We start from the raw sequence: 22,345 nt of genomic DNA, 5'->3' as shown, positions 1-22,345 counted from the left end.
CATTTTTCACACACTTTGATATACTCACCTACTTACTGCACCTCCAACTCACTAGGTAGCATATCTAGAGGTACCTAGGCATCCGTGCTGACCACTGCAGCTCATACATTATTCTTTCACACAGGGGCAGCTTCCACTTCTGGTGCAGAGCTCACACGAAAAAAGAAGCAGACGGCTTGGCCGCCTCTCCGAGACTGTCTCATCTGCAGTGGTTGAGATCCGTCTCCCGACCTAACCTAACCTAATCCGAACCTTTTTTTTTCTTTCAGGGTCGTACGCAGCTTGGGCTCAGCTGTGTGTTACCAAAACACAACGGCGTGCACAATCTTGGTCCTGGCGCCGTTTCATTCTCACATTACACATTACAACTCTCTTTTGCAGCTGCTTTGCTACTTTCCATTTGACCGTCGTGGTCTGTACATTTTATTGTTTTCCTTGCTCTGGTCGCCACACGTTGTCGCACCCTTACACCCTAGCATCTGACACATACACACACACTGTCGACACTGTATGCGCACATTGGCCAGAACTCTTGCTCCCTGGTAAACCTGGAATGACGGGCTGCGGCCACAAGCATCAGCAACAGAAACCCCATGTTGATCAACCGACCAGACAGATGGGTTTTTCCTAGATCTGCATACTTCCATCCGCCCTCCATCCGGCCTCCATCCGGGAACCGCACAAACGATCGGCCCCTCCAGTTTTAGACTCTGGCCTGTTGAACGATTCAGTGTGCCCTCCACCAGAGCATCCTCGCAGCCCCCGCTCCATCAGTCGACTGACGACTCAGTCCGTCCAACTTTCGGATACACCATCACTACCCATACTACAACACTCGACATCAGTTGAACCGATCAACGGTCACTAGGCACCCCCAAGAATCCCCCCCTTGAACCTCGCCCGCTTCTCCCACATTCGCCCTTGACCATTCAGCCCCGTGAGACAAGGTGGAAACTGTGGATCGCGACGCCAAGGAAATATCCTCCTCGACCCTCGACTTCTCCTCCTCCAGTTCGATTTTCTTCCGTCCCGTCTAGCCGCGCTATTCTTCCGCTTCTGAACCTATCGCGACCTCGTATTGCCCGCCCTATCTAGTGTAGCTACAACTACCTGATCTGATCGGCCTAGTCTCCTTACTCCGTGACGGTACCGGTACGGCACTCCATCCACATCTCCCCCCTCACCTACCCCCCGTCTACCATATTCTGCGCCCCTCCCATCCATCTCGGTTTGCGTTGCGATCCACATCCTGGCACCCCTTGACCGTTATAGTTGGCAGTCTGGGTTCTGGCTCTGACTTCTCCGCAGTGACCCTGGCCCTGAGTTGGACACTCTGCCTTTTTACCGTACACTGTTGAGCTTTCTACCTACCGCGGACCCGCGCTCACTCCGGCTCCCAGGCTCTGAGGCGCGAGGTGTGTTATGTTTCTGCTCTGTCTTGCGTGGTGCTCCCCAGTGTCTTTCAGGACATCTCCTCTTTAGATGGGCCTGTACGAAGCACTCATTTTTCTATACCTTGCTAGTCTGTTTGGGCGCTAATATATGCGCTCGCTTTGCGCCCAAAGTTATAGAGATCGCCCTAATTACTGCTCTCCTGCCAGGTCGATACGAGGGAACTTCGACAGAGCAGCCAGAAGGTCGCGAAAAAAGAAAAAAAAGGAGCATCAGCTTGCCACTCGCGTCTGGAAACCATCAACTTTCCACAACAACACATCTACACGACCATCGCAAAACCACGTCACACGCGGATGCCATATCAATCGCCTGTCAGCGGTAGATCGCAAGCTTGGAGGGACTCGACATCACAAAGAGACCCCCGGGTCTCGGGGACACGGAGTTGGCTCCGGTGGGCACAGGCACAGGCAAAAGCACAAGCATAGGCACAGGCGCAGGCACAGGATAAAGCGACCGGCATGGACACCAGTCAAGACGCAACCCCGACCGCTGGCGAAGGGCATGGTCAACTAGGAAGTAACCACCAGACCGCCGACCAACAGACGGCAAACAACATCAAAGTTCAGGACTACATCGATAACACGGACCGGGAAACAGAGTCACATGCCCATGATGCCTCCAACAGCTCGGCGAATGCCGATGGCAGCTCCTCGGCTGTTACTTCTCCCACGAACCTGTCATCATGGAGCACATCGTCCGATCGACAACTAGGCCATGGAAGCGCACAAGATCCCGAAGACCGCGTTTTCCCTATTCGTTCCGTCATCAGCGTCGGCCCAGCCGTTACACCGACAGTCAATGATGATATTTGCGCGCGTCGTAGAATGTCTCTGTCCGAGGGTCATGGGACTACGATGGGCGGAAGGTCAAACACCGCGGCAGCAACAGGAAATAACGCGACTTCCACCTGTCCACATGCGTCCACAGTTCCAACTAGCAGAGCAAGCGCCGTCGACGTCGAAAGTAGGCCCACAATCAGTCAGAGTCAGTCATCTATCTCACAACCCGATGGCGGCTCCATTTTCAGTTCATCATCCACGGGCACCATGCGACAACAACGTCGCATGAATACCATGACGGGTTCCCTATCCAGTGTCCAGGCCGATGCAGACAGATATGGAAATAATCGGTCTATAGAACTCACCCTGAGGGATTCGTCCGAGGAAGAGTCCGATGGCGGCGCAGACGGCAGCGGAGGCGGCGATGACCAGGGTACAACAGGGGAACCCTCGTCTGCTGGCAGGAAATCTCCTGACACTCTTCCCGAGACACACTTCACACCTCGCTTCAAACATGTCGTGACTGAGGAGGGCCATGCTGTGATTACTGGTCGAGATGGGCAGCTACAGCGGTGCGAAGATGAACCAATCCGTTAGTTCCCTTTCTTTTCATTTGGGTGATCTCGTAACCAATGCTAATCAATCGGACAGATGCGCCGGGCGCCGTACAGGGCTTCGGATTGATGGTGGTCATCCAGGAAGAACAAGACGGCCGCTTCATTGTGCGATTCGTGAGCGAGAACTCCAAAAGAATTATCGGCTACACCCCACAAGAGCTCTTCCGACTGAACAACTTCCTCGACATCTTCACTGATGAACAGGCTGAGAACCTGCTGGATCATGTTGATTTCATTACGGACGAGGACTCGGATCCGGCCGTCAACGGCCCCGAAGTTTTCAGTCTCTCCATCCGATTTCCCAAGGCCAAAAGTTCCGTCAAGCTATGGTGCGCAATCCATGTACATCCATCACGCCCCGAACTGACTATCTGCGAATTTGAACTCGACGACGACCACGATTACCCATTGCGACCCCCCGAGGAGGATTATCCGGACACACCCGAAGATACCCTACAGTCGAATCCTACAACAGAAGAGCTCACCGAAAGCACAGAGATCTTGAGCAAGCCACTACGAGTCTTGCGCAGTGCACGCAGGCGAAGAGGCGAGGCAGGAGCAATGCGAGTGTTTGATATCATGAGCCAAGTACAGGAGCAGTTGGCAAACGCTCCCAACCTGGAAAAGTTTTTAAAGATCTTGGTTGGCATTGTCAAGGAGTTGACGGGCTTCCACCGGGTCATGATCTATCAATTTGACTCCTCGTTTAACGGCAAGGTCGTCACCGAGCTTGTTGACCCGATGCAAACAAGAGATCTGTACAAGGGACTACACTTCCCGGCTACAGACATCCCCAGACAGGCACGCGAACTCTACAAGCTCAACAAGGTACGATTACTGTACGACCGAGACGTCGAGAGCGCGAGAATTGTTTGCCGAACGCCTGAAGATTTGGAAACCCCGTTGGACATGACGCACTCCTACCTTCGTGCAATGTCGCCAATCCACCTGAAATATCTTGCTAACATGGCAGTGCGCTCTTCCATGTCCATCTCAATCAACGCCTTTGGCGACCTTTGGGGTTTGATTGCGTGCCATTCCTACGGGCCCAAGGGGATGAGAGTCTCCTTTCCCATACGAAAAATGTGCCGACTTGTTGGCGACACAGTCTCGAGAAACATAGAGCGTTTGTCGTATGCTTCTCGTCTCCAAGCCCGCAAGCTTATCAACACAGTGCCCACCGACAAGAACCCGTCGGGCTATATAATCGCTTCTTCGGATGACTTGCTCAAACTGTTCGATGCCGACTTCGGAATGCTTTCAATACGCGAGGAGACCAAGATTCTGGGCAAGATCGAGCAGTCGCAGGAGGCACTGGCTATGCTAGAGTATCTGCGGCTGCGCAAGTTCTCATCTGTGGTCACCTCGCAGGACGTCAAGATCGACTTCCCCGACCTTCGTTATCCACCAGGATTCCAAGTCATTGCCGGTCTTTTGTACGTGCCCTTGAGCGTCGGTGGGAGCGATTTCATTGTCTTCTTCCGCAAGGGTCAAGTCAGGGAAGTAAAGTGGGCGGGCAATCCACACGAAAAGAACATCCAAGCTGGTTCCGCCGCGTACCTGGAGCCCAGAAAGAGTTTCAAGGTCTGGTACGAGACAGTTATCGGCAAGTCTCGCGAATGGTCGGAGGAGCAGGTTGAAACCGCGGCAGTGCTTTGCTTGGTGTACGGAAAGTTCATCGAGGTTTGGAGGCAAAAGGAGGCAGCCTTGCAGAGCAGTCGGCTCACTCGACTACTACTCGCAAACTCGGCACACGAAGTGCGCACGCCGCTCAACGCTATAATCAACTACCTGGAAATTGCACTTGAAGGCTCCCTCGACCAGGAGACCAGGGAAAATCTTGCAAGATCGCATTCAGCCTCAAAATCCTTGATATACGTTATTAACGATTTGCTCGATCTGACCAAGACAGAAGAAGGGAAGGATCTGATCAAGGACGAGGTTTTCGATCTACTTGCGTGTATACGTGAAGCTACGGAGGCTTTCAGTCATGATGCGAAGCGGAAGGGCATCACATACAAGGTCATTGAGCACCCCGGGCTCCCTCGCCTCGTATCTGGAGACCAGAGGCGTATCCGACAGGCAGTTTCCAACATCACAGCAAATGCGGTTAAGCACACATCTGAAGGATTTGTCAAGATTGAGTTATACGTAGCAGAAGTGATGGATAATCGGGTTCGCATCGAGATTGTGGTGCAGGACTCAGGCAAGGGCATGAGCAACGCCCAACTGGATGCGCTTTTCAGAGAGCTGGAACAAGTCGACACGGACCTTGGATTCGAATCATCTGACGAACGCGGCGACGATAAGTCGCAAAGCGGTAAAACGCTCGGCCTCGGTCTTGCAGTTGTCGCCAGAATTCTGCGAAATATGGATGGCCAACTCCGCCTAAAGTCTGAGGTTGGCAAGGGATCGAGATTCGTGATTCAATTGCCCTTCGACCTTCCCGAGGAGGGAAAAAGCCGAGATGTTGTGGCGGCAAACAGTGGTCACGTCGCACAGGCATCCATCGGTTCTAGTAACGCCTCGATTTCCGCGGCGTCCATATCAACCCAGATGCAAGACGGCGAAGTGATGCTGGTTGACCGCAGCAACAACGGCAGTTCATGGTCTGTCAACAACGCGAGTACTTCGCTGGCGTCCAAGAAGAGCTATGACGACAACCAGAGCATCGCAAGTAAAGGCAGCGGACGAAGCCAGCTCAGCAATGCGGACAGGCTTATTGGCGCCATTCAGAACCCCCTCACACTAGGCGAGCCCGAGCCAGAAAGCGTTTCTCAACACAGGAGGGGCTCGCACGGTCACTACCACGGCCCAGCTTCCAGTCTTCTCGGACCCTCTAAGGGGCGGTCCGTCAGTCCAGGGAGCCGAAAGCGGCCAGATGGTCCTGCACGGTCGGTCTCGTCGCCGAACACTAAGAAGGTTACGCCTCGAAGCCAAAAACCAACGTCAGAAGTTGCGGAGCATTCTGAGCCACCAGCAGCATCACAGGGGTTGCAGTATGTGACTGATAGCAGGGTTCCCATTAAGCCGGTGAAGCTGCCGGACGAAATGTTTGACAAGCTCGTGGTCCCGCCGCCAAGCACGTCAAAGGTGCTCTTTGAAATCAAAGATGCTGTGGCGGATAAGAAAGCGAAAGCAGCACCACGTTCTGCGGTCAAGGAAATACCACGGTCTGTGCCATTACAACCACCCGCGCCCGTCACGTCCGTGCCTGCGCAACCCCCGCAGCCCGCCAAACAAGCCTCAGCACCAAACAGCAAGTTGCAAGTTCTGGTTGCGGAAGATGACCCCATCAACGTCAAGGTGCTGCGCAAGAGACTCGAGAAGGCCGGGTACAAAGTAACTCACGCTTTGAACGGCGAGGATTGCGCAGCTGTATATGAAGACAAGCCCATGGAGTTTGACGTGGTCTTGATGGATATGCAGGTATGTTCTGCTGCCTTTTCTCATTGCTCATCCGCAAACCGACACTAACATTTTTCTGCTCAGATGCCAATCGTCGATGGCCTTACTAGTACCAGGATGATCCGCGGCTTTGAGAAATCCGCCCGGCACGGCAACGGCCAGCAGCTGTCGGCCATCATCTCGGATCACGGCCGCGTGCCCATCTTCGCCGTCTCAGCCTCTTTAGTCGAGCACAAAAAGGATACGTACGTTGACGCTGGTTTTGATGGTTGGATCCTCAAGCCCATCGATTTCAAACGCCTCGAGACTTTGTTACAGGGAATCACGGACGATAAAGTCCGGAATGACGCGCTTTATGTGCCCGGCGAGTGGGAGCGGGGTGGCTGGTTTGGCAGGAAGGGCATGGGCCATATGGGCCAGAAACAGCAGATATACCACCAGAAGGAGCACCGGCAGAGGGAGCAAAGGCGGGAGCGGGAGGAAAACAAAGAGAAGCAGGATAAGCAGCGGGAGCAGGAGGAAAAGAAAGAGAAGCAGGATAAGCAGCGGGAGCAGGAGAAGGAAACTGACGCTGCGGTAGATGATGACGGTGAGCAAGCGCAAACAGAACCGGAGCCGCCCAAGAGGATGCTTGATGTATAACAGGCAGCGATGGTTGTATTTGAATAAACGGATAAAGGTGGTAGTGTAGTGTGTAATCGGGGATTCTGGGGTCGGAAAACAAAAAAGATAATGTATAGATATTCTTTATCGTCCATGACGGGGATATAGAAGGAGGAGAGGAGAGGGATGGAAGGATGTTCGACAGGGAAGAAGGGAAAGTGGTTCACATTCTGCATATATACGGTCTATACTATACCACATACACATACATGAGAAAGTTCACTTGTGTTCGATCGTGTCTTGGTAGCGGGGTGTGTTGGGTGGAACGGGATTGTGAGCAAGAATAGAAAGGCAGGCTGCGGCGGTAAGTGGGTAGTTGGGTTGTCGACAAGGACAAGATAAATGTTATGTAGAGATACTTTGACTGTTTTGCTATTGGTGTTTGGAAGAGAAGGGACAAAAGATACCTGGATACATTATCGTATAGTACACATTTTTAATTTAAGTACACAATTTTTTTGTTCTTGCCTCTGCTTTCCCCTGTTTTCTCTTCTTTTTCTTTGTCTGTGGTCCTATTGAAAGAAACCAAGTCGTCTGGTGGCGCAACCCAGCTCGTGAGGAATATGTCCAAACGAAGATAGGTGCAAACCTCGCTAGGAAATTTTAATAAATTCCGCGGGATTGTAGTATAGTGGTCAGTACTTCTCGTTGTGGTTTCTCACAGCGATCCGAGAGGACCCAGGTTCGATTCCTGGCAATCCCACTCTTTTTTACATCAAAAATTTTTTTTATTATTATTAAAAACAAAAAAAGTTGTTTTTGATGCGGAAGGTGCCAGCCAGATGGTTTCAGAGCTGTTGTTTGCTGGTACCTCCTTCGAATCCTGTTGTTGTGTCCTCTGAACTTCTCTTCTTTCCTTTTTTTTCATTGATTATTGAGCTACGTCGTTGCGTGTTCTTTGGCGGACCTTTGGTCGCCGTGGTTGGCGATTTGGGCAGGAAATCGCGATCCGATGGTAATTGGTTGATTGATGTTTTACCGAGTCTAGAAGGCACAGACAGGTGCTGCAGGGAAGATGACGATTAATGCAAAGGTAAGAACGAGCTGATGGGCTTCGTGGCTTCCTGCTGATTGGCGAGTCTTTTGTTTTCCTATGTTTACGAGGAAGGAGTAGGACGTCTTGCTGCCTGTCAGACAATCTTCCCCGGGATGGGCTTCAATCCTTCACCTTACTCTTCTCTTCCTCTTCTTCTTCTTCTTCTCTTCTCTTCTTCCTCCTCCTCCACATTACTCCCCGACCCTACCGGTGTGAGCCCGACGATATCCAGAACTCTGGTGACTTCCTCCCCTGCGGCTCTTTCTTCCCGGAGGACTCCCGAAACATTACCACAACATGATTTGCTCCGTGTGCCAGGCGACACTACAAGCTGCCATCAGCCATTTCCGACTTGCGAAGAACCAGGATAGGCAAATATTTGTCCGAGCGACATCGAATGACGAGCCCATTGAAGAGTACATTATCAAAGATCACCACAGGACATGGAATGACTTCATGGACTCCATCCACCAGAGCTGCCATATTTGTTCGGACGTCGAGGAGTGGATAGACGATACGGACTGGCGGCGCTTGGCTATCCTTTGGCGCGATATAGAATCTGGAAAGATACCTAATGCTTACGGAAACGCGGCATCTCATCTACTTATGAAGTATCAGAGACACCAAGACTATGAGTGCTTCACACTCAGCTTCGAGTTTCTCACAATACCTGAGACGAGCAATGGCAAAGCTGCCTACATGGCGGACGGATATGTGCGCCAATTCCATGCGGTGCTAGAAATCAAACAAGGTATAACAACCGGATTCTTTTAAAGTTGGCGCAAGAAGTGGTAGTGGAGAGGGAGATAAGTTAACGCTGGCCCTGCTGTTCTCGGCACCAAATGCTAATATATTCCCGCGTGGAAGGGAAACCCTATGCCGTTCCTACGTGCGAAACAAGCACATGGTCTTTAAGAGCCCAGCGTCTGGCAAGAGAATGGGTTAGTGACTGTTTGAACAATCACCACCAGTGCAGCCCCACCAAGGGTGATACTGATTGGTATCCAACGAGGCTCTTGGATCTCGGCGAATCAACAGAGGTGCGGCTCACCGAGACGAAAAATACGAAGCCCACCGGCCCGTATGCCACAGTTACTCACCGTTGGGGCCATGTTGACGAGGAGTTTGTGTTGAACAAACAGACACACCCTCTGATGATCAAGGGGTTACCCTCGGATTCATTGCCCCGGTTATTCCAGGATGTCATCTCAGTGGCGCGCAGACTTGAAGTGCGGTATCTTTGGATCGATTCGCTCTGTATAATGCAAGACAAGGACAACAAAGCCGACTGGGAGCGCGAAGCATCTCTGATGGAAAAGGTGTACTCACACTCTTATTGCAACATATCCGCAGCAAACGCCGAAAACTGTTCGCAGTCGCTTTTCAACGCCCGGGATCCTCAATCGGTCAACCCGGAAACATTTACACTGGATCTTATCGCCAATGAGAGTGGTGTAATGGCTGCGGTTTACTTCCATGTGTACAACTCTAATTTTTGGGTGCAAGACGTTACTTGGGCATTGGTGAACACCCGTGCCTGGGTCCTGCAAGAACGCATCCTAGCCCCTCGAGTTCTGCATTTCGGGAAACGTCAGTTAATGTGGGAGTGCTGTGAAAAAGACGCGTCAGAAGTCTTTGCTCACGGGCTTCATCCGGAACTTGCGGTGTCTGAATTTGTGCGATTCAAATCCATCGCCCTCAAAGTGGAACAGGGTGATCAACGGGCTTTTCGTGATATAATACCCCGACTGCCAGTGGCGCAGCACTTATGGAACCGGATTATTTCCAACTACTCACAATGCGACCTTTCTCGGCCTGAAGATAAGCTCATTGCCTGCTCAGGAGTTGCAAAAAGATTCCAATCCTTGCTAAAAGACACATACGTAGCCGGCATGTGGCGTACCAATCTCGAGACTCAATTACTTTGGACAAGATCTGCCCTTTATACCGGATCAAGACCAGACGTATACCGAGCTCCTACCTGGTCCTGGATATGTCTTGACGGCCCTGTATGGCCGTCAAGATGGCCTCAAGATGGCTGTCACATCGAAGTTGAGGATGTCCATCTCAGCTACGCGACATCCGACAAGACGGGTGACACAACGGACGGCTGGTTACGTTTGCGGGGGGTTCTGTGGGAGACCAAGCTTGTCAATTCATTGGAGCACAAGTTGGCCTTTGATCTTCTCCTGGAGGAAGTACGGTTGGCGGCTGCTCCTGCGGTCGATAATGTCGTGTCACCGATTGTGTACTTCGATATCTCAAAAAGGGACAGCGTTGACCACAAAGATGTCGAGGGCCGGGTGTTTTCCATGGTTGCACACGCAGGGACCAAGACTTTGGGTCTGGCGTTGCTACTCTTTGAGATCATTGACGAGCAACGAGGAGTCTTTGAGCGCATTGGTATGGCTGTGGTCATCCTGGAAGACCAGGCAGACCAGATACTGTCCCTCCTTACGGAGAAGCCGGGAAATCCAACCTTGCCCTGCGCTGAGTTTAAGGACGGGAAGCACACCATCATTGTCGTATAGCACACCAGGAGCGTGGATTGAAAATACAGCAGATGAGGATGACAATCTCTTTGAGAAATTGAGGAAGCTTCTGGTTTCAATACAAACACGTGGCTCGGACTGTCCAAGTTTGTCCAACTTCTACGTCCAGAGGAGCAAAGCACTCGGCCACCTTTTGCAGCTTGAGATACCAGTTGTGATATCTTTTTCCATACTTTATCAACAAAACCATCACAAGTTTGTTCATCTAATCTTCTAAGGCAAAGAAGAAAAATGGATGAATATGCCTGGAGGTACACCTTACACCCTCTAATGGTATCACTCTCCCCCTCCTTCTTCCCAGACCAACCCACCGAAGGAAAAAAAACGAAAAATGAAAAAAACAAAAAGGAAAAACGGAAGGAGAAAGGAAACAAGGGACGAGAAAGCCCAAGGGGGAAGAAAAAGGAATTAAACTAACTTCCCTATTATTTAACTCCCAGGCCACCATGCCCACCACTTTTACTTGTCTGTTAATACAAGCAAAGGCCAAACCATAGGAGAAATATGTGCCACGATCCTACCACCGAGTGTGTACCAAGCCCCTCTAGATACGATAGATCACTCACGAACAGGAACTAGAACATGTACACGCCTTACCTCCCTCAGCCACCACATAACCACATAACCAAAAACACAACCCTTCACAACTCCCATCATCATCTCATCTCATCTCATCTCTTACTTATTCTTTGCTCATTGTGTAATGTGTTACCATAGTGTTCCAGACTCCCTCCATAGGTACATACGCTTTACACCCATCATCAGCTATTACCAACCATTACCACCCACTTGTTTACGACCACATCCCCTTCTTCGTCCTTCAGTCAAGAATATCATCAACAAATTAGTTCTCGTTCAAAAGTTTTCATAGGTTTGGGAAATACAAGTCAGCGCAGTGCAGTGCAGTACACTGCACCGGAAAATAACAATCTGAGTTTTGCTTTTTGCTTCCAAAAACTCACAAGTGAAGGAAGGAAGGAGGCTCAGTCCCTAACGTAAACAATCCCAGATGAGATAGAGGTAGGTAGGCAGGTAGGCAGGCAGGGTCGGAATAACGTGACATGCCTGAGGTCAATCCATCCCACTAAATCCTAGAGGTACTACCTAGCAAGTATGGATCACAGTCTGCCTAACAGAGGGTTACCGAACTTGAATCCAAAGATGGGCATCCATAGGCGGCGACATGGATAGGTAAGCATCACTTCACTTCACATAACGAAAGGTAGACATCAATAGTCACTTCCATTTCCAGTTCTTCCCTCTTGAGTCCCGCCCATCCTTCCCTCTTCCCTCCTACTCGGACATATACTGTGTCTGCCCCATCTCTTCAAAACCGCCAAAATACGTACGCTTCATCAAATTCTACCTCTTTCACGCCATTACAATCCTCTCTTTCAAAACCTCAGCCCCAATCCCTGCGAGAGACAATTACAACCATTGGCCTTCTCAAAACATATCTCCTCCCAACTGGACCTAATAAGCACTCCGATAATAATCCGCCAACCCATCATTCTGCCCCTGTCCCTGACCTTGACTCTGTCCCGGTGCCCCAGGTGCACTTGGTCCCTCCTGACCACCCGGTGCCGACGGCGCCGACCCAGGCGGGACATAAGCCTTGTACTGATGCTGTGTGCCACCACCAGGTTGCAGAGCCGCAGGTGGCTGCGGTGCCGTCGACGACACCTCGCTACCGGCACCCTCATACCCAGCATGCGGTCTCGAAGAAGCAGCTGCCGCAGCGGCAGTGGCGGCGGCTTGGTAGGGGTTCTGGGAGTGGTATCCGCCCTGCGTGTAACCGGCGGGAACACTAGGTGCTGAGGGAGCGGAGGGTGCGGGAGCGGAGGGAGGAGGGGGAGCGGATCCTACGTTACTGCTGGGTCCTGCTCCGGGGGCGGTGGCTGTAGGGCTGGCTGGTGCATATGGGTCGTCGTTGGAAGCTCCCGAAGGTCCTTGGTTGTAGGAAGGAGCGGAGGGAGCGTTGTAGGATGGGTTAGAGAGGGGGTTGGTGCTGTGTTGAGCGGTGGGCGAGTCATAAGCCGAGGTGGAGAGCTCTTGAGGGGCACCGCCGTTTGCGCTGCTGTATGAGTTCGTGCGGTTGTTGCTTCCGGATGCGCCAGGAGGTTGGTACGGGGCATACTGGTTCCCTGGTGGCGGCGAGGAAGTCGTGTTCAGCGGAGCAGGCAGCATGGTGTTGTTGGACCCTGATGGGATGCGCTGGTCTTGAGGTCTGGAGGGACCACCATATGCTGGTTGCTGCTGCTGTTGAGGATAGGGAGTTTGCTGTTGATATTGTCCTGGACCTTCAGCGCCACCCATATGATAGGGCGCAGGAGTGCCGGCAGGGCGGATGAAGTGGTTAGGATTAGGCGACGGCGAGGTGGTAGGGTACTGAGGCGCATCTAGGTGATAGGTTTATGTACATCAGCGTTGTGTCCCTCGTTGACACTCGATCAATACATCCCCTGACCACCAAATTCTCCCACGGGCGTACCTTGAGCTGGCGCTGGAGTATAGAACCTGGGAGGCTCCTGCTGCTGCTGCTGCTGTTGCGGAGGAGGCGCACCATACCCCCCAGCTCCGTAGCTGTTGGTCATTGGAGGTCTCATTGCGTATTGGTGATAACTCGGCCCTGGTGGGTGAGACATGGAAGATTCGAGGAGCGCTTCATAGTCTCTCCTAGCCTTGATGAACTTTTCATTCAACTGCGTGAAGTCATCTGTACGCTGTTAGTTGGAACCTCTTCTCAATAACAAATAGTGCAACACTTACCCTTCTTCTGCGAATACTTCTCAATCAGCTTAATAAGCTTAGGCCGAATCGCCAGCGTCTGGTGATACAGTTTCTGTTGTTTCACCGTCAGCATATCACCCTCATCAATCGTGTGTCCGATCATCACCCACCGAAATCTCCTCATTGTCCTCCTCCCTCGGCCCCGTATTTCCAGCGCTCAAGAGGGTCAACAACTTCTCGACATTCTTGATCTCCGCAAACACCTCAGCCTCCATCTGCGCCTCACGCTGCAACTCCTCCGGTGTAGGATCCGTCAACTTCTCGACATAGTTCAGCGGGAAGATGCCCGTCTTGCCCTTGAGAGACCCACGCCACCAATCCTTGTACACGCTCTCCAGCACGGCAATGACATCACCCTTCTTGAACTCCAACTCGCCCGGCTCCGAGGGCACAAAGTCGTAGAGCGCTCTGACGCGGGACACGGTAGCGGCCGTGGTGCCCGAGGGAACCGGCTGCGGTGTTGCCGCCGCATCTGCCTGGCCAGTGGTCGGGTTCGTGCGTCCCCCCGATGCTCCTCCGGCGTTGTTGCTTGACCCGGCCGCCGCACCACCAGATGAAGACGCAGTTGCCCCACCAGCGGGTCTCCCACCACCACCCTTCTTCCGTTCCTCCTCCTGCAAGCTGAGCTGGAGAGCCATCTGGAGCTCCTCCTCCTCCTTCTGGCGGTCGGCGTCGGTGAGCACGTTCTTCTGCGGGGCGCTGGGCGGGTGCAAGGTCGGGTTGGACTGCTTGAGGCGGTAGTAGGCGTCGTACATGATGCCGAGGTCGGGGTCGGACTTGAACATGTCGGACCACTCCTTCATGCGCTCGAGGATCTTGGCCTTGACTTGGGTGTGGGTGTTGCGGTCGTTGGCGAGCTTGAGGAGGGCGTCGGTGAAGGCGCGGCTCGAGAGCTCGCGGTGCATGTTCTTGCCGCAGTTTTGGGAGAGGGCGTTGGCAACCTTGGGGGGAAGCGGTCGAGTTAACATCTAGCTGGCTGGAAGACATGGGCTAAAAGGGGATGTGGTGAGGAACTCACCTCGAGGGTATACAACTGAACATTGGCGTTCCTATGGGCCAGGCGCTTGATCATGCTGTTGACTGCCTCCTTGGCACCGTTGTCATCGGTGGCTACCCGATCGCAGACCTCCATGATGGCGCCCCAGTCCTCGGACGTGAGGTTCTCGTCGGTCGCCTTGTCTGTACAAGAGCTTGGTGTCAGCACAAGTGCGAATGCATAGAAGTTGTCGAGGGAAACATACTGATGGCCTCATCGTAAGGCCCTGCGGCCGCCGCTCGAAACATTGTGATGGCTGCTTTGTCTGGTCTGGCGGTCGGTTGGTGTAGCAAGAGTGATGCGGTCTGTAGATTACGAGGAACAGAGGAAGGGTGATGGGCGCAACCTCAGGGATGTCGTCAGAATCACTTGGCGAGAGGAGAAACAGATGATGATGAAGGGACTGGAATCGTCGGCTACTACGGGAAAGGAGCTGTAGTTTCCTGCAAGGAGATACAGTCGTAGAACTTCGGATGTAATCAATCTGTCGTGGTGTGTTGCCTATCGTTCGTCGGATAATGGATGCCCAGAGCTGCGGTTGTAGATATTTGTATCGTATCGGTATTGTTTAGGCGGAGGAGAGGAGGGGGGAGAGCTCGACCAACGGAGCTGCCTGGAAGCTGGCTGGTTTTGAGCTGTGTCGAGTTATCGGGTTGATCGATGATTACTGATTCGGATATGGTGCGCAAAATGATATTGGGAAGATTCGATGTTTGTGTCTTCGGCACTCTGCAATAGTACCGGTATGTCTTGGATCCGGTGGTCCCCGCGGTGTCGAATGTTGTCGAAGGTTGTTTGGATGTTCCCTTCTCTAGATGTTCCATTCAGGTGGAAGTTGTCGCACCGGGCGGGCAGTTTGCTGTTTGGCAGCAGCGGATGACGACGGACCTCCCTCCCGCTCGTCTCGGTCTCTGTCAGCGCCCCCAAACCACTGCAACACCAACAGGGGAACTCGACACCACTGAACAAGAGCACGAGGGTGGCCTGCTAATCCAGTAAGCCTCGATTCCGTCCAATCATGCGGGGCGTTCCATGCATACAGTGGAGGACATGCCCCACCCTTCAGTGCAGCGGCATTCCGTCATTTGAGTTCCATTGCGTCGTAGTCTTCCTCTTGGCTCCTGTTGCCGCTCGTAATCGCATCAACTTTTGTTAATGGCAGTGGTGTTGGTGATACGTAGTTTTAAGATAAAACTATTCTTCAAATACTTTAGAGAAGTTCTAGACAAGACTATGAAGCTTTTCATAGAATCTTGGCGAACCCATCTTGCGAGCAGGCAAACATAACACCATATGCCCCTATCCTCTTCCCCAACTTGGGAATAGTGTCAAGTCACTTACACACAGCCCGCTGGGCCTTGGGTTGGTCCTTGTCCCATATGATCTACATTGATGAATATCATATCCACAAGCCACCACAAATCACTTTTCGGCATCGCAAGGGGCTTTTTGACTTCTTATTTTCCGATATCTGTAGTGCTTGAAAATCAAACACTATGTCTAACAGCCATTTGCTGAGGCTGGTATAGGCTTCCTGAATATGAACAAATAAGTGTAAAGAGCCTTCCTATTCACACCAGTAAATCTCCAACGATGTTGGCCCGAACCAAAATACCCGCGAGCCCGTACGGCATAAGAAAGAAAACAAAGTAGTTCTTAAGAACGAAGAAACCCAACTTGGGCTCATTTCGAGAACAGCATCTGATTCCTCTGTCGCTGTGATCTCTAATCTGTAGAATGTAGACATCAACCTCTCCCGACTTCCCGGGTATACACCGCTCCCGTACTGTGATCCAGAGCGATGCAGTGCACACACACCCACACACACCCATAAGTGACCAACTCGTCCTACCATCCCCGACGAGTAGTCCCCCTAACCTCATAGTCTCCTTCATCTTCCACACTTCCACCACCAGTATTCCCACTAGCCTCTCCAGTTCCCGGAGCTCCTCCCCTCAGCCCCCTTGGAGATCCTCCCAACACACCGCCGCCTCGTGCTTCTTCCAAACTGTGCCTCGAAGGCCTCTCGAGCTCCGACATCGCAAACAACAATGGCTCGTCATCGGTGCCATCCTCACCCTGTCCAACACCCATCCCGCCCCTTCCAGCCAAGGTACCCATATACCTCATCCCGGTGGTGACCGATCCCCTACTCGGTAAAGGCGGTGTTCCTCTAGTGCCGGATCCGATCCCGCTACCGCGCTCTTGCTGCTGCGTGGAACTTGTCGTGCCATGGTAGCTGTAACGCGACCTGTACGGGGTCCGACTGGTAGTCATGAGCCTAGCCGGCGAATTTGTCGGCTGATCCTCGTTTCCAGTCTGTCTCTGCTCAGCCGAAGCCCTGATATCTGCCGCGGGCTGTAGTTGCTGCAATCCTGCCATTCCACCCCCTGCCGAGCTGCCCTCGTTGCCATCGCCGGAATTTCTTCGCTGCAAAGCAAGCAGGGTGCTCAGCGAGGGCGCCTCGCTGCCGTCTGCTCCGACGCTCAGGCTCCGCTGGGCGATGTCCAAATCATCTTCTCCCGTTCCGACGGCAGCTCCAGCCGCCAACGAGCGGTGTTGCTGGGCCGCGGAACTCGCTCGGCGGTTCGCGCCGCTACCCACATGAAGCAGGCGAGGAGAGAGCGGGATGTCGATCGCCGCCGAGACGGCGCCGCCCCCAGTTTCCTGTTGGCGGTCGGTTTGCGTGGCCTCATTGCCATCCTCTTCCTCCTCCTCGGTGGGAACCACATGGGACCTCCCTCTCCTGGTGTAGCTAGCCTGGGCCGGGTAATCAATAATCGAGTTCTCGCTCAACCGACTAGGAATCGCGGGCGTGTGAGGCGTATGCGGGCTCAGGGGCTTTCCGCCCGGTGAGCTGCTGACGCTCGCACCACTCATACTGATTCCCGGGTTTCCCAGGCTACCTGGCATGTTAGGCATATGTCTGCTACTCGAGCTCGAGCTCCGGTGCAAAGTCGAAGACCCCATCATCATGCTCTCCGTCAGCGCATTGTTGGAGTCCCTCATAAGATGGAATTTGTTGAGCTGTGCAGCAGTGCGGCGAGCAGCAGCTGATTGCTCTCCCTTCTTGGTAGCCTCAAAGCTCGGCAACTTCTTCCTGTTGTCGAGCTCCTTAAGGAACTCCGAGATATCGTCATCTGTTTGGAAGGAGCCTGAACTGGCCACTCCACTGACAGGTTCGGCGAGGAGGGCCGAGCCAGGTTGAGCCGATGAAGACAGGCTTTGTCTGCCACTGCTACTGGCTTCATCATCGCCCGTCTTGCTTTGGCCGCCGAAGGAGGTCCTTGATCGGCGATGGCTGAAGCTACTGCTATACCGACTTTGGGGCCGTGGTGAGCTAGACTTTGGAATATCCGTTGGAACAGCTGCACCTGGGCCACGCAAAGAGGCCGCCATTCCTGCTGTAAGCGACGACCTGTTTCTGGCTTGTGAGATTCCGCTCAAACCAGAAGGCCGTGGAAGCGAATGTGGCGAAGCAGGAGATCCATGGTCTGGAAGTCTGGGACTGCCGGATATCGACCCAGCCTTGAATGGTTGGAACGAGATCGAAGGTCGTCTGCTGCCTTCAAGATCCCGCAATGTCCGACTTGATGCACCACGAATGGGCAGAGAATGCGATGGTTCTGACTGGTCAACACTGGCTGCAGAAGAGCCTGGTGGCGAGCTGGTATCTGAACCGGCCGGCCGAACTGCCTTGAGCGCCGAGATGGGACTTGTGCCGAATGCGCCGGCGCCATGAAATGTCGATAGACTGCCATATGTCTGATGCGGCTCTCGGTTGCCTCGTCCTAGGCGGTGTGAGGGCAAAGATCCGGGTTCGGCATACGAGTCTGCCCGGCCGTGGCTGACGGGTTGCGGTCGTTGAGGTACTGAGGGCTTGAAGAAATCCTCGTCTACGCCCATGAGCCGCGAGCTAAGCAGCGCATCGGCATCCTCGACCCGAAACGTGCAGTCATTCCGATAGATAACCGAAGCATTGAAGCGGCCTACGGGTACTTCTAGATCACCGAACATGTACTCCGTTACTACATCCTTACTGTCAGAAAGGGGTTGCCGCAGCGGATCGTAGTTGAGGAACTCGGCCTCGGCCGGCACAATGCGGCACTTTACTTCCAGGGCCGGATGAATGGCCTTGGTCATGGTCTGCTGGGAGAACTTCCAGCCGGGCATAACCCTCGTGGCCAAGAACAGCGACCGGAAGAATACTATGCTCCGTTTATAGATTGTGGGCAGGCTGGGCCCAAAATCTTGCAGAGCGTCATCATTCGGAATGCACTTGAGCTCGATGCGCCATCGTTCCAAGATTACCTCGGTATTTCGTTTTTGTAGGTGACGTTTCCGTGGTGAATCCTCGCTCGATTCCGAACTGTTCAGGGCTTCCAGAACATCCCACCTCTTGCCATTCTCATCCACCAGTGCGAGGCTGTGACTGCTGGAAATGCGCGATGCGTCGATGTAGGTCTCGATGATCATGGGCGGTGGACGATTCGTGAAGCTGTCGCAACTCCTGTAGACGCGGAGGTCATCCTTGAAGTCTTCGGTATCCTCGGTCTCTATCGAGAACTGTATTTCGTCGTCAGCGATTTGTCGTACATGCCACCGGGGGAATGTCTTGGACCGAAACCCACCCATTTATTAAACCCTTTCTTGGGCCCGGGCGTTAGATGCTGTCGAGACCCGATGATGAGGACGGCGGCTTTATAGTAGAAGTTCTGCCATTCATGTCAGTCAGCCAAGGATGCTGCTTGCTGGGCGATAAGGGCGGCTTTGTCGAGATGTGCGCACCTGAATGATCTGATCCAGCTTCTTGATGGCATCCCGACTTGCGGCGTGCGCGAGGGCATCGCCGCCATCCTGACCACCACCCCCGGCTCCGTCCCTATCCGCGGCGTCGGTGCTGGTGCGAGACCGGGGATCCCTCTGGTTGTTGGTGCGTGTGGGGTTTGTCTGAGCAGAAACTGCGGGGGAGGAGAGTCTCGGGGGATGACGAGATTGTTGATGCATTATGGATGGCGGATGTGGCCAGTCGGCGGCGGGTATGTATAAGTGATGTCAATGTCAATGAGCGGCGTGCGTGGGATGCTTGACATGGGCGCCAAGCCCCGGCTCCGAGTGTGACTGATAACGAGGTCGCGAGGCTGCCGTGTCTGTCAAAGCGAGCGCAAGATGGAAGGGCGTTAATACGGGGACGATGGCTGAACGGTCGGATGGAAAAAGGGGGCTGCGTCGAGAGCGGCGTCGAGAATATTCGAGTGTCTAGAGGATGGTCGGGGAAAGGCGAGGCCAGCGGACCTTTGCATCCATCATTTGTTATCGGCGACCAGTCGGATAAGGCAGACAAAACAGAAGAGGAAGACAATGGAAGAACAAGAAGGGGATGAAATCTATAGTCTAGCAAAATGGAGGTTGGGAAGAAACAACACGAGGTATAATGGGTCGTCGTCGGGTCGTGCCACAAGGCAGAATCTGAGAGGCCGATGTCAATGTAGGGGGGAAGGTAGGAGGATGGAAGAGGAGGAGAGAAGGTGTGGAATTGGTTGGGATCCAGCTCGGGATGACTTGGTTGGCGGTGACTGTCACTGTCAGAAGAAGCGGGCAACAACACCCAAGATATCGCGGAACAACACCTCTAACAGATAATAACAGAATCCCAAGACAGGTTCAATGGGCGCAAGGTGATCACTGTTAGCAAAGCACGTCCCTCTGCACGTATCTCCAGCGCGTCAGAGAAGCGTGTAGAGTGGTTCCAGTGAGGCAGGTCCGGGGTTTCAGGGTTCGTCGTGGCGGCTCCGGAGAACTCCAATCGGCAGTGGGCCAATGATTGGCAATCACCAGGCGCAATCCCGCCTTGAGTGGAGTTAAATGGCTGCGTGCATGGGGGAGCTTTGTTACTGTCCACCACCCACTGTCTGGATAGCACACCGTTGACATTGTTATAAATGTTAATGTGTTACTCCCCGAGCACGCCATCAAACGTCGTGTCGAGGTTCGATATTTGCCTTAATTTCCAAAGTCCTTCGTGTCTTAATCATCAACCGGGTATAAAGAATAAAAGAGGCGGCAAAAAGATCTCAGATGACACTGTCCAGGCGCGGGCCTTGCCGTGGCGGCCAGGTTCCTGGTGACTACCGATAACACACTTATCACTAACAAGGTCGCTTGTGTCCCTTGTGACTTCACTTTGGATGCCGTGCTGCGCCTTTCCTTCCACAACCCCGACATTGTCTCGGTTGACTACCGTAGGTACCTCGCAGCCCTTCTTTTTTCCTCGAAGTGCTTGTCTGTTTAATGCTGCAGTGTATCAATATGGAATAAGGTACGTAAGTAGACAAAGTGACAAGTCAAGGGGGAATTGGGAAGCACACCCGTCCAAACTCCATCGTTGCCTGGGTGGTGTTAAAGAGTGGTTCTCACACCTCTTGCTAGTTAGTTTAGACGCCAACCTCCCCCGGCAGTGGGCATGCCAGAACCGCCTCGTGATCACCAACTTATCTTTCGTCATCGAGTCATCGACGATACAAGTGTCTCTAAAAGGGGTGGGCGGTCAAGCTAGAATATGGCAAGTTCCCTTACATCCAACATCTCCATCTTGGCTCGCCTATATTCTTCCACCATTGACTCGAGTTGTTTGCACGCTTGTTTCTTTTTGTGAAGAGACAATGAAGATGATGCAACCATTTCATCCATTCATCACCTACACTACCTACTAATGTACGTTCCATGCGCGATAAGGCTGCCTTACACTACTTCCGCTTCACTCACTCCCGCGAGGCCGATCGCTTTTATTTGATCCGGCCATCCAAAACGAACAATACTAGGATCGACAAGCCAAGAACTTAGTTCCCTCACAGTTATCACGGCGCGCTCTTCTCATACCAAGAGCCAAGTCTTTCCTCTCTTTGTCCTTTCCCTATCACCATCTCGTCTTTATTCGACCCATCCAACTCACTTCAGTTGATAAACTACCGATACCCAAATGCTGTACCTGCCTTTCCCCTCTTTCTTTGTTTTGCACATTTTGCGACAGGAAACCGAAGCGAGCTCCCCTCATCGGACTGTACATACGGTACACACACGCATACCAGTAGGTGCCTATCACGTACATACAACCAGCATCGGTATCTGCCTTGAGACCGCCTGCCTACCTGCCTACCTGCCTACCTGCCTACGCAGCCGTCGTCGTCGATTGTCGATTGTCGAATGAAACACCCGCTGAAGCCTATCTACCTATTTAGACAGAGACTGCGAACCTGCAGCAGCAGCAGTCCAGAAGCGGTGCAGTGTAGTGAACCAAAGACAGCCTTAAGTTTTATGCACAGTTTCGCATTGACGATTTGAGTGGAAGTTAGCCTTACGAGCGGAAAGGTGTCCGTCCTGCAGCGTTGGTGTTAAACCACACAGTACCGGTATGAGCTTCAGATTTCCTTTTAGGGTGCCGATTTTGTCCGAAGGGTTCCAGACTGAGTGAGGCTGTTTGTTGTTTATTAGATTGATCCGATTTGATCTGATCTGCCGTCTCTGGTAAAAACTTAAACATGGGGGTTTTATTGATCCATAGACTGTTGATGTTCCCGTTACCTGTGCCACGCCGCCGCCCACTTCTCCTATTAGGAGTTGCATACATAAGGCACTTTTTTTTCTTTTTTGAATCTGGGGCACGTAGGTCGTTGAACTTTCTTTGCTCGCCTCACCGATATTACACCACAGGTAGTGATTTGGACAACAAAGTCAAGTTGTGCACTCCATCGAGTCCGATTCCGAATTACAATTGACGGTAGTGAAACAGCATTGTAGGCAGTGTCTAAGTCTGAGAAAGTTTGGGGCGGCGAACAGTTGTGGCTTGTGAATTAAAAGACATAGATTGGTTACACTCACGAAGTTTAATAGATATCTATGTAAGCCCTGATGATAAGGCGATTGGAGCTCGACGAACCTCGAAGAACAATAACGACTCTTTGGTACATGCATGTCCAGATTGAAGCGAAGGAAATGGGTGCTAGTAGCAC

General features: G+C 52.7%; 4 protein-coding genes and 1 non-coding gene across 5 annotated transcripts; 3 read left to right on the top strand and 2 right to left on the bottom strand.

Annotated features, from left to right (window-relative positions):
• The first annotated feature begins 1,580 nt into the window (after positions 1 to 1,580).
• SMAC4_03470 (uncharacterized protein) lies at positions 1,581 to 7,135 on the top strand. The gene is made up of 3 exons (XM_003353105.2): positions 1,581 to 2,826; positions 2,886 to 6,280; positions 6,344 to 7,135. The coding sequence occupies exons 1-3, from the start codon at positions 1,914 to 1,916 to the stop codon at positions 6,899 to 6,901; spliced, it is 4,866 nt and encodes a 1,621-aa protein (XP_003353153.2). The 5' UTR covers positions 1,581 to 1,913; the 3' UTR covers positions 6,902 to 7,135.
• A 404-nt stretch (positions 7,136 to 7,539) lies between these two features.
• On the top strand, positions 7,540 to 7,625 carry SMAC4_14064. The gene is given in 2 exon segments: positions 7,540 to 7,576; positions 7,591 to 7,625. It is a non-coding gene; the product is annotated as a tRNA-His (tRNA).
• A 461-nt stretch (positions 7,626 to 8,086) lies between these two features.
• On the top strand, positions 8,087 to 10,999 carry SMAC4_12846 (uncharacterized protein). The gene is made up of 2 exons (XM_066091104.1): positions 8,087 to 8,709; positions 8,826 to 10,999. The coding sequence occupies exons 1-2, from the start codon at positions 8,256 to 8,258 to the stop codon at positions 10,487 to 10,489; spliced, it is 2,118 nt and encodes a 705-aa protein (XP_065947677.1). The 5' UTR covers positions 8,087 to 8,255; the 3' UTR covers positions 10,490 to 10,999.
• Positions 11,000 to 11,395: 396 nt separating this feature from the next.
• On the bottom strand, positions 11,396 to 15,138 carry SMAC4_03471 (uncharacterized protein). The gene is made up of 6 exons (XM_066089951.1): positions 14,542 to 15,138; positions 14,319 to 14,479; positions 13,411 to 14,241; positions 13,280 to 13,352; positions 13,002 to 13,226; positions 11,396 to 12,909 (listed from the first exon to the last, which is right to left on the bottom strand). Exons 1-6 carry the CDS (start codon positions 14,582 to 14,584, stop codon positions 11,984 to 11,986), a joined length of 2,259 nt encoding a protein of 752 aa, XP_065947676.1. The 5' UTR covers positions 14,585 to 15,138; the 3' UTR covers positions 11,396 to 11,983.
• A 636-nt stretch (positions 15,139 to 15,774) lies between these two features.
• Positions 15,775 to 20,179, bottom strand: SMAC4_03472 (uncharacterized protein). Its single transcript, XM_003353107.2, has 3 exons — positions 19,125 to 20,179; positions 18,968 to 19,051; positions 15,775 to 18,902 (listed from the first exon to the last, which is right to left on the bottom strand). Exons 1-3 carry the CDS (start codon positions 19,341 to 19,343, stop codon positions 16,185 to 16,187), a joined length of 3,021 nt encoding a protein of 1,006 aa, XP_003353155.1. The 5' UTR covers positions 19,344 to 20,179; the 3' UTR covers positions 15,775 to 16,184.
• Positions 20,180 to 22,345: the final 2,166 nt, after the last annotated feature.

Source organism: Sordaria macrospora, chromosome 7 (assembly GCF_033870435.1).
Source record: "Sordaria macrospora chromosome 7, complete sequence".
NCBI lineage: Eukaryota > Fungi > Ascomycota > Sordariomycetes > Sordariales > Sordariaceae > Sordaria > Sordaria macrospora.
The sequence above is the reverse complement of the archived record's forward strand: the minus strand, read 5'-3'. Positions and strand labels throughout refer to the sequence as shown.

Coding starts and splice junctions, on each gene's coding strand:
- SMAC4_12846 (XM_066091104.1), top strand. CDS start 8,256: ATGATTTGCTCCGTGTGCCAGGCGACACTACAAGCTGCCATCAGCCAT. Junction 8,710..8,825: donor GGTGCTAGAAATCAAACAAG/GTATAACAACCG, acceptor CCCGCGTGGAAG/GGAAACCCTATGCCGTTCCT.
- SMAC4_03471 (XM_066089951.1), bottom strand. CDS start 14,584: ATGTTTCGAGCGGCGGCCGCAGGGCCTTACGATGAGGCCATCA. Junction 14,480..14,541: donor GCCTTACGATGAGGCCATCA/GTATGTTTCCCT, acceptor GCTCTTGTACAG/ACAAGGCGACCGACGAGAAC. Junction 14,242..14,318: donor TTCAGTTGTATACCCTCGAG/GTGAGTTCCTCA, acceptor CTTCCCCCCAAG/GTTGCCAACGCCCTCTCCCA.
- SMAC4_03470 (XM_003353105.2), top strand. CDS start 1,914: ATGGACACCAGTCAAGACGCAACCCCGACCGCTGGCGAAGGGCATGGT. Junction 2,827..2,885: donor GTGCGAAGATGAACCAATCC/GTTAGTTCCCTT, acceptor TCAATCGGACAG/ATGCGCCGGGCGCCGTACAG. Junction 6,281..6,343: donor TGGTCTTGATGGATATGCAG/GTATGTTCTGCT, acceptor TTTTCTGCTCAG/ATGCCAATCGTCGATGGCCT.
- SMAC4_03472 (XM_003353107.2), bottom strand. CDS start 19,343: ATGCATCAACAATCTCGTCATCCCCCGAGACTCTCCTCCCCCGCAGTT. Junction 19,052..19,124: donor AGCTGGATCAGATCATTCAG/GTGCGCACATCT, acceptor CATGAATGGCAG/AACTTCTACTATAAAGCCGC. Junction 18,903..18,967: donor AGAAAGGGTTTAATAAATGG/GTGGGTTTCGGT, acceptor GACGAAATACAG/TTCTCGATAGAGACCGAGGA.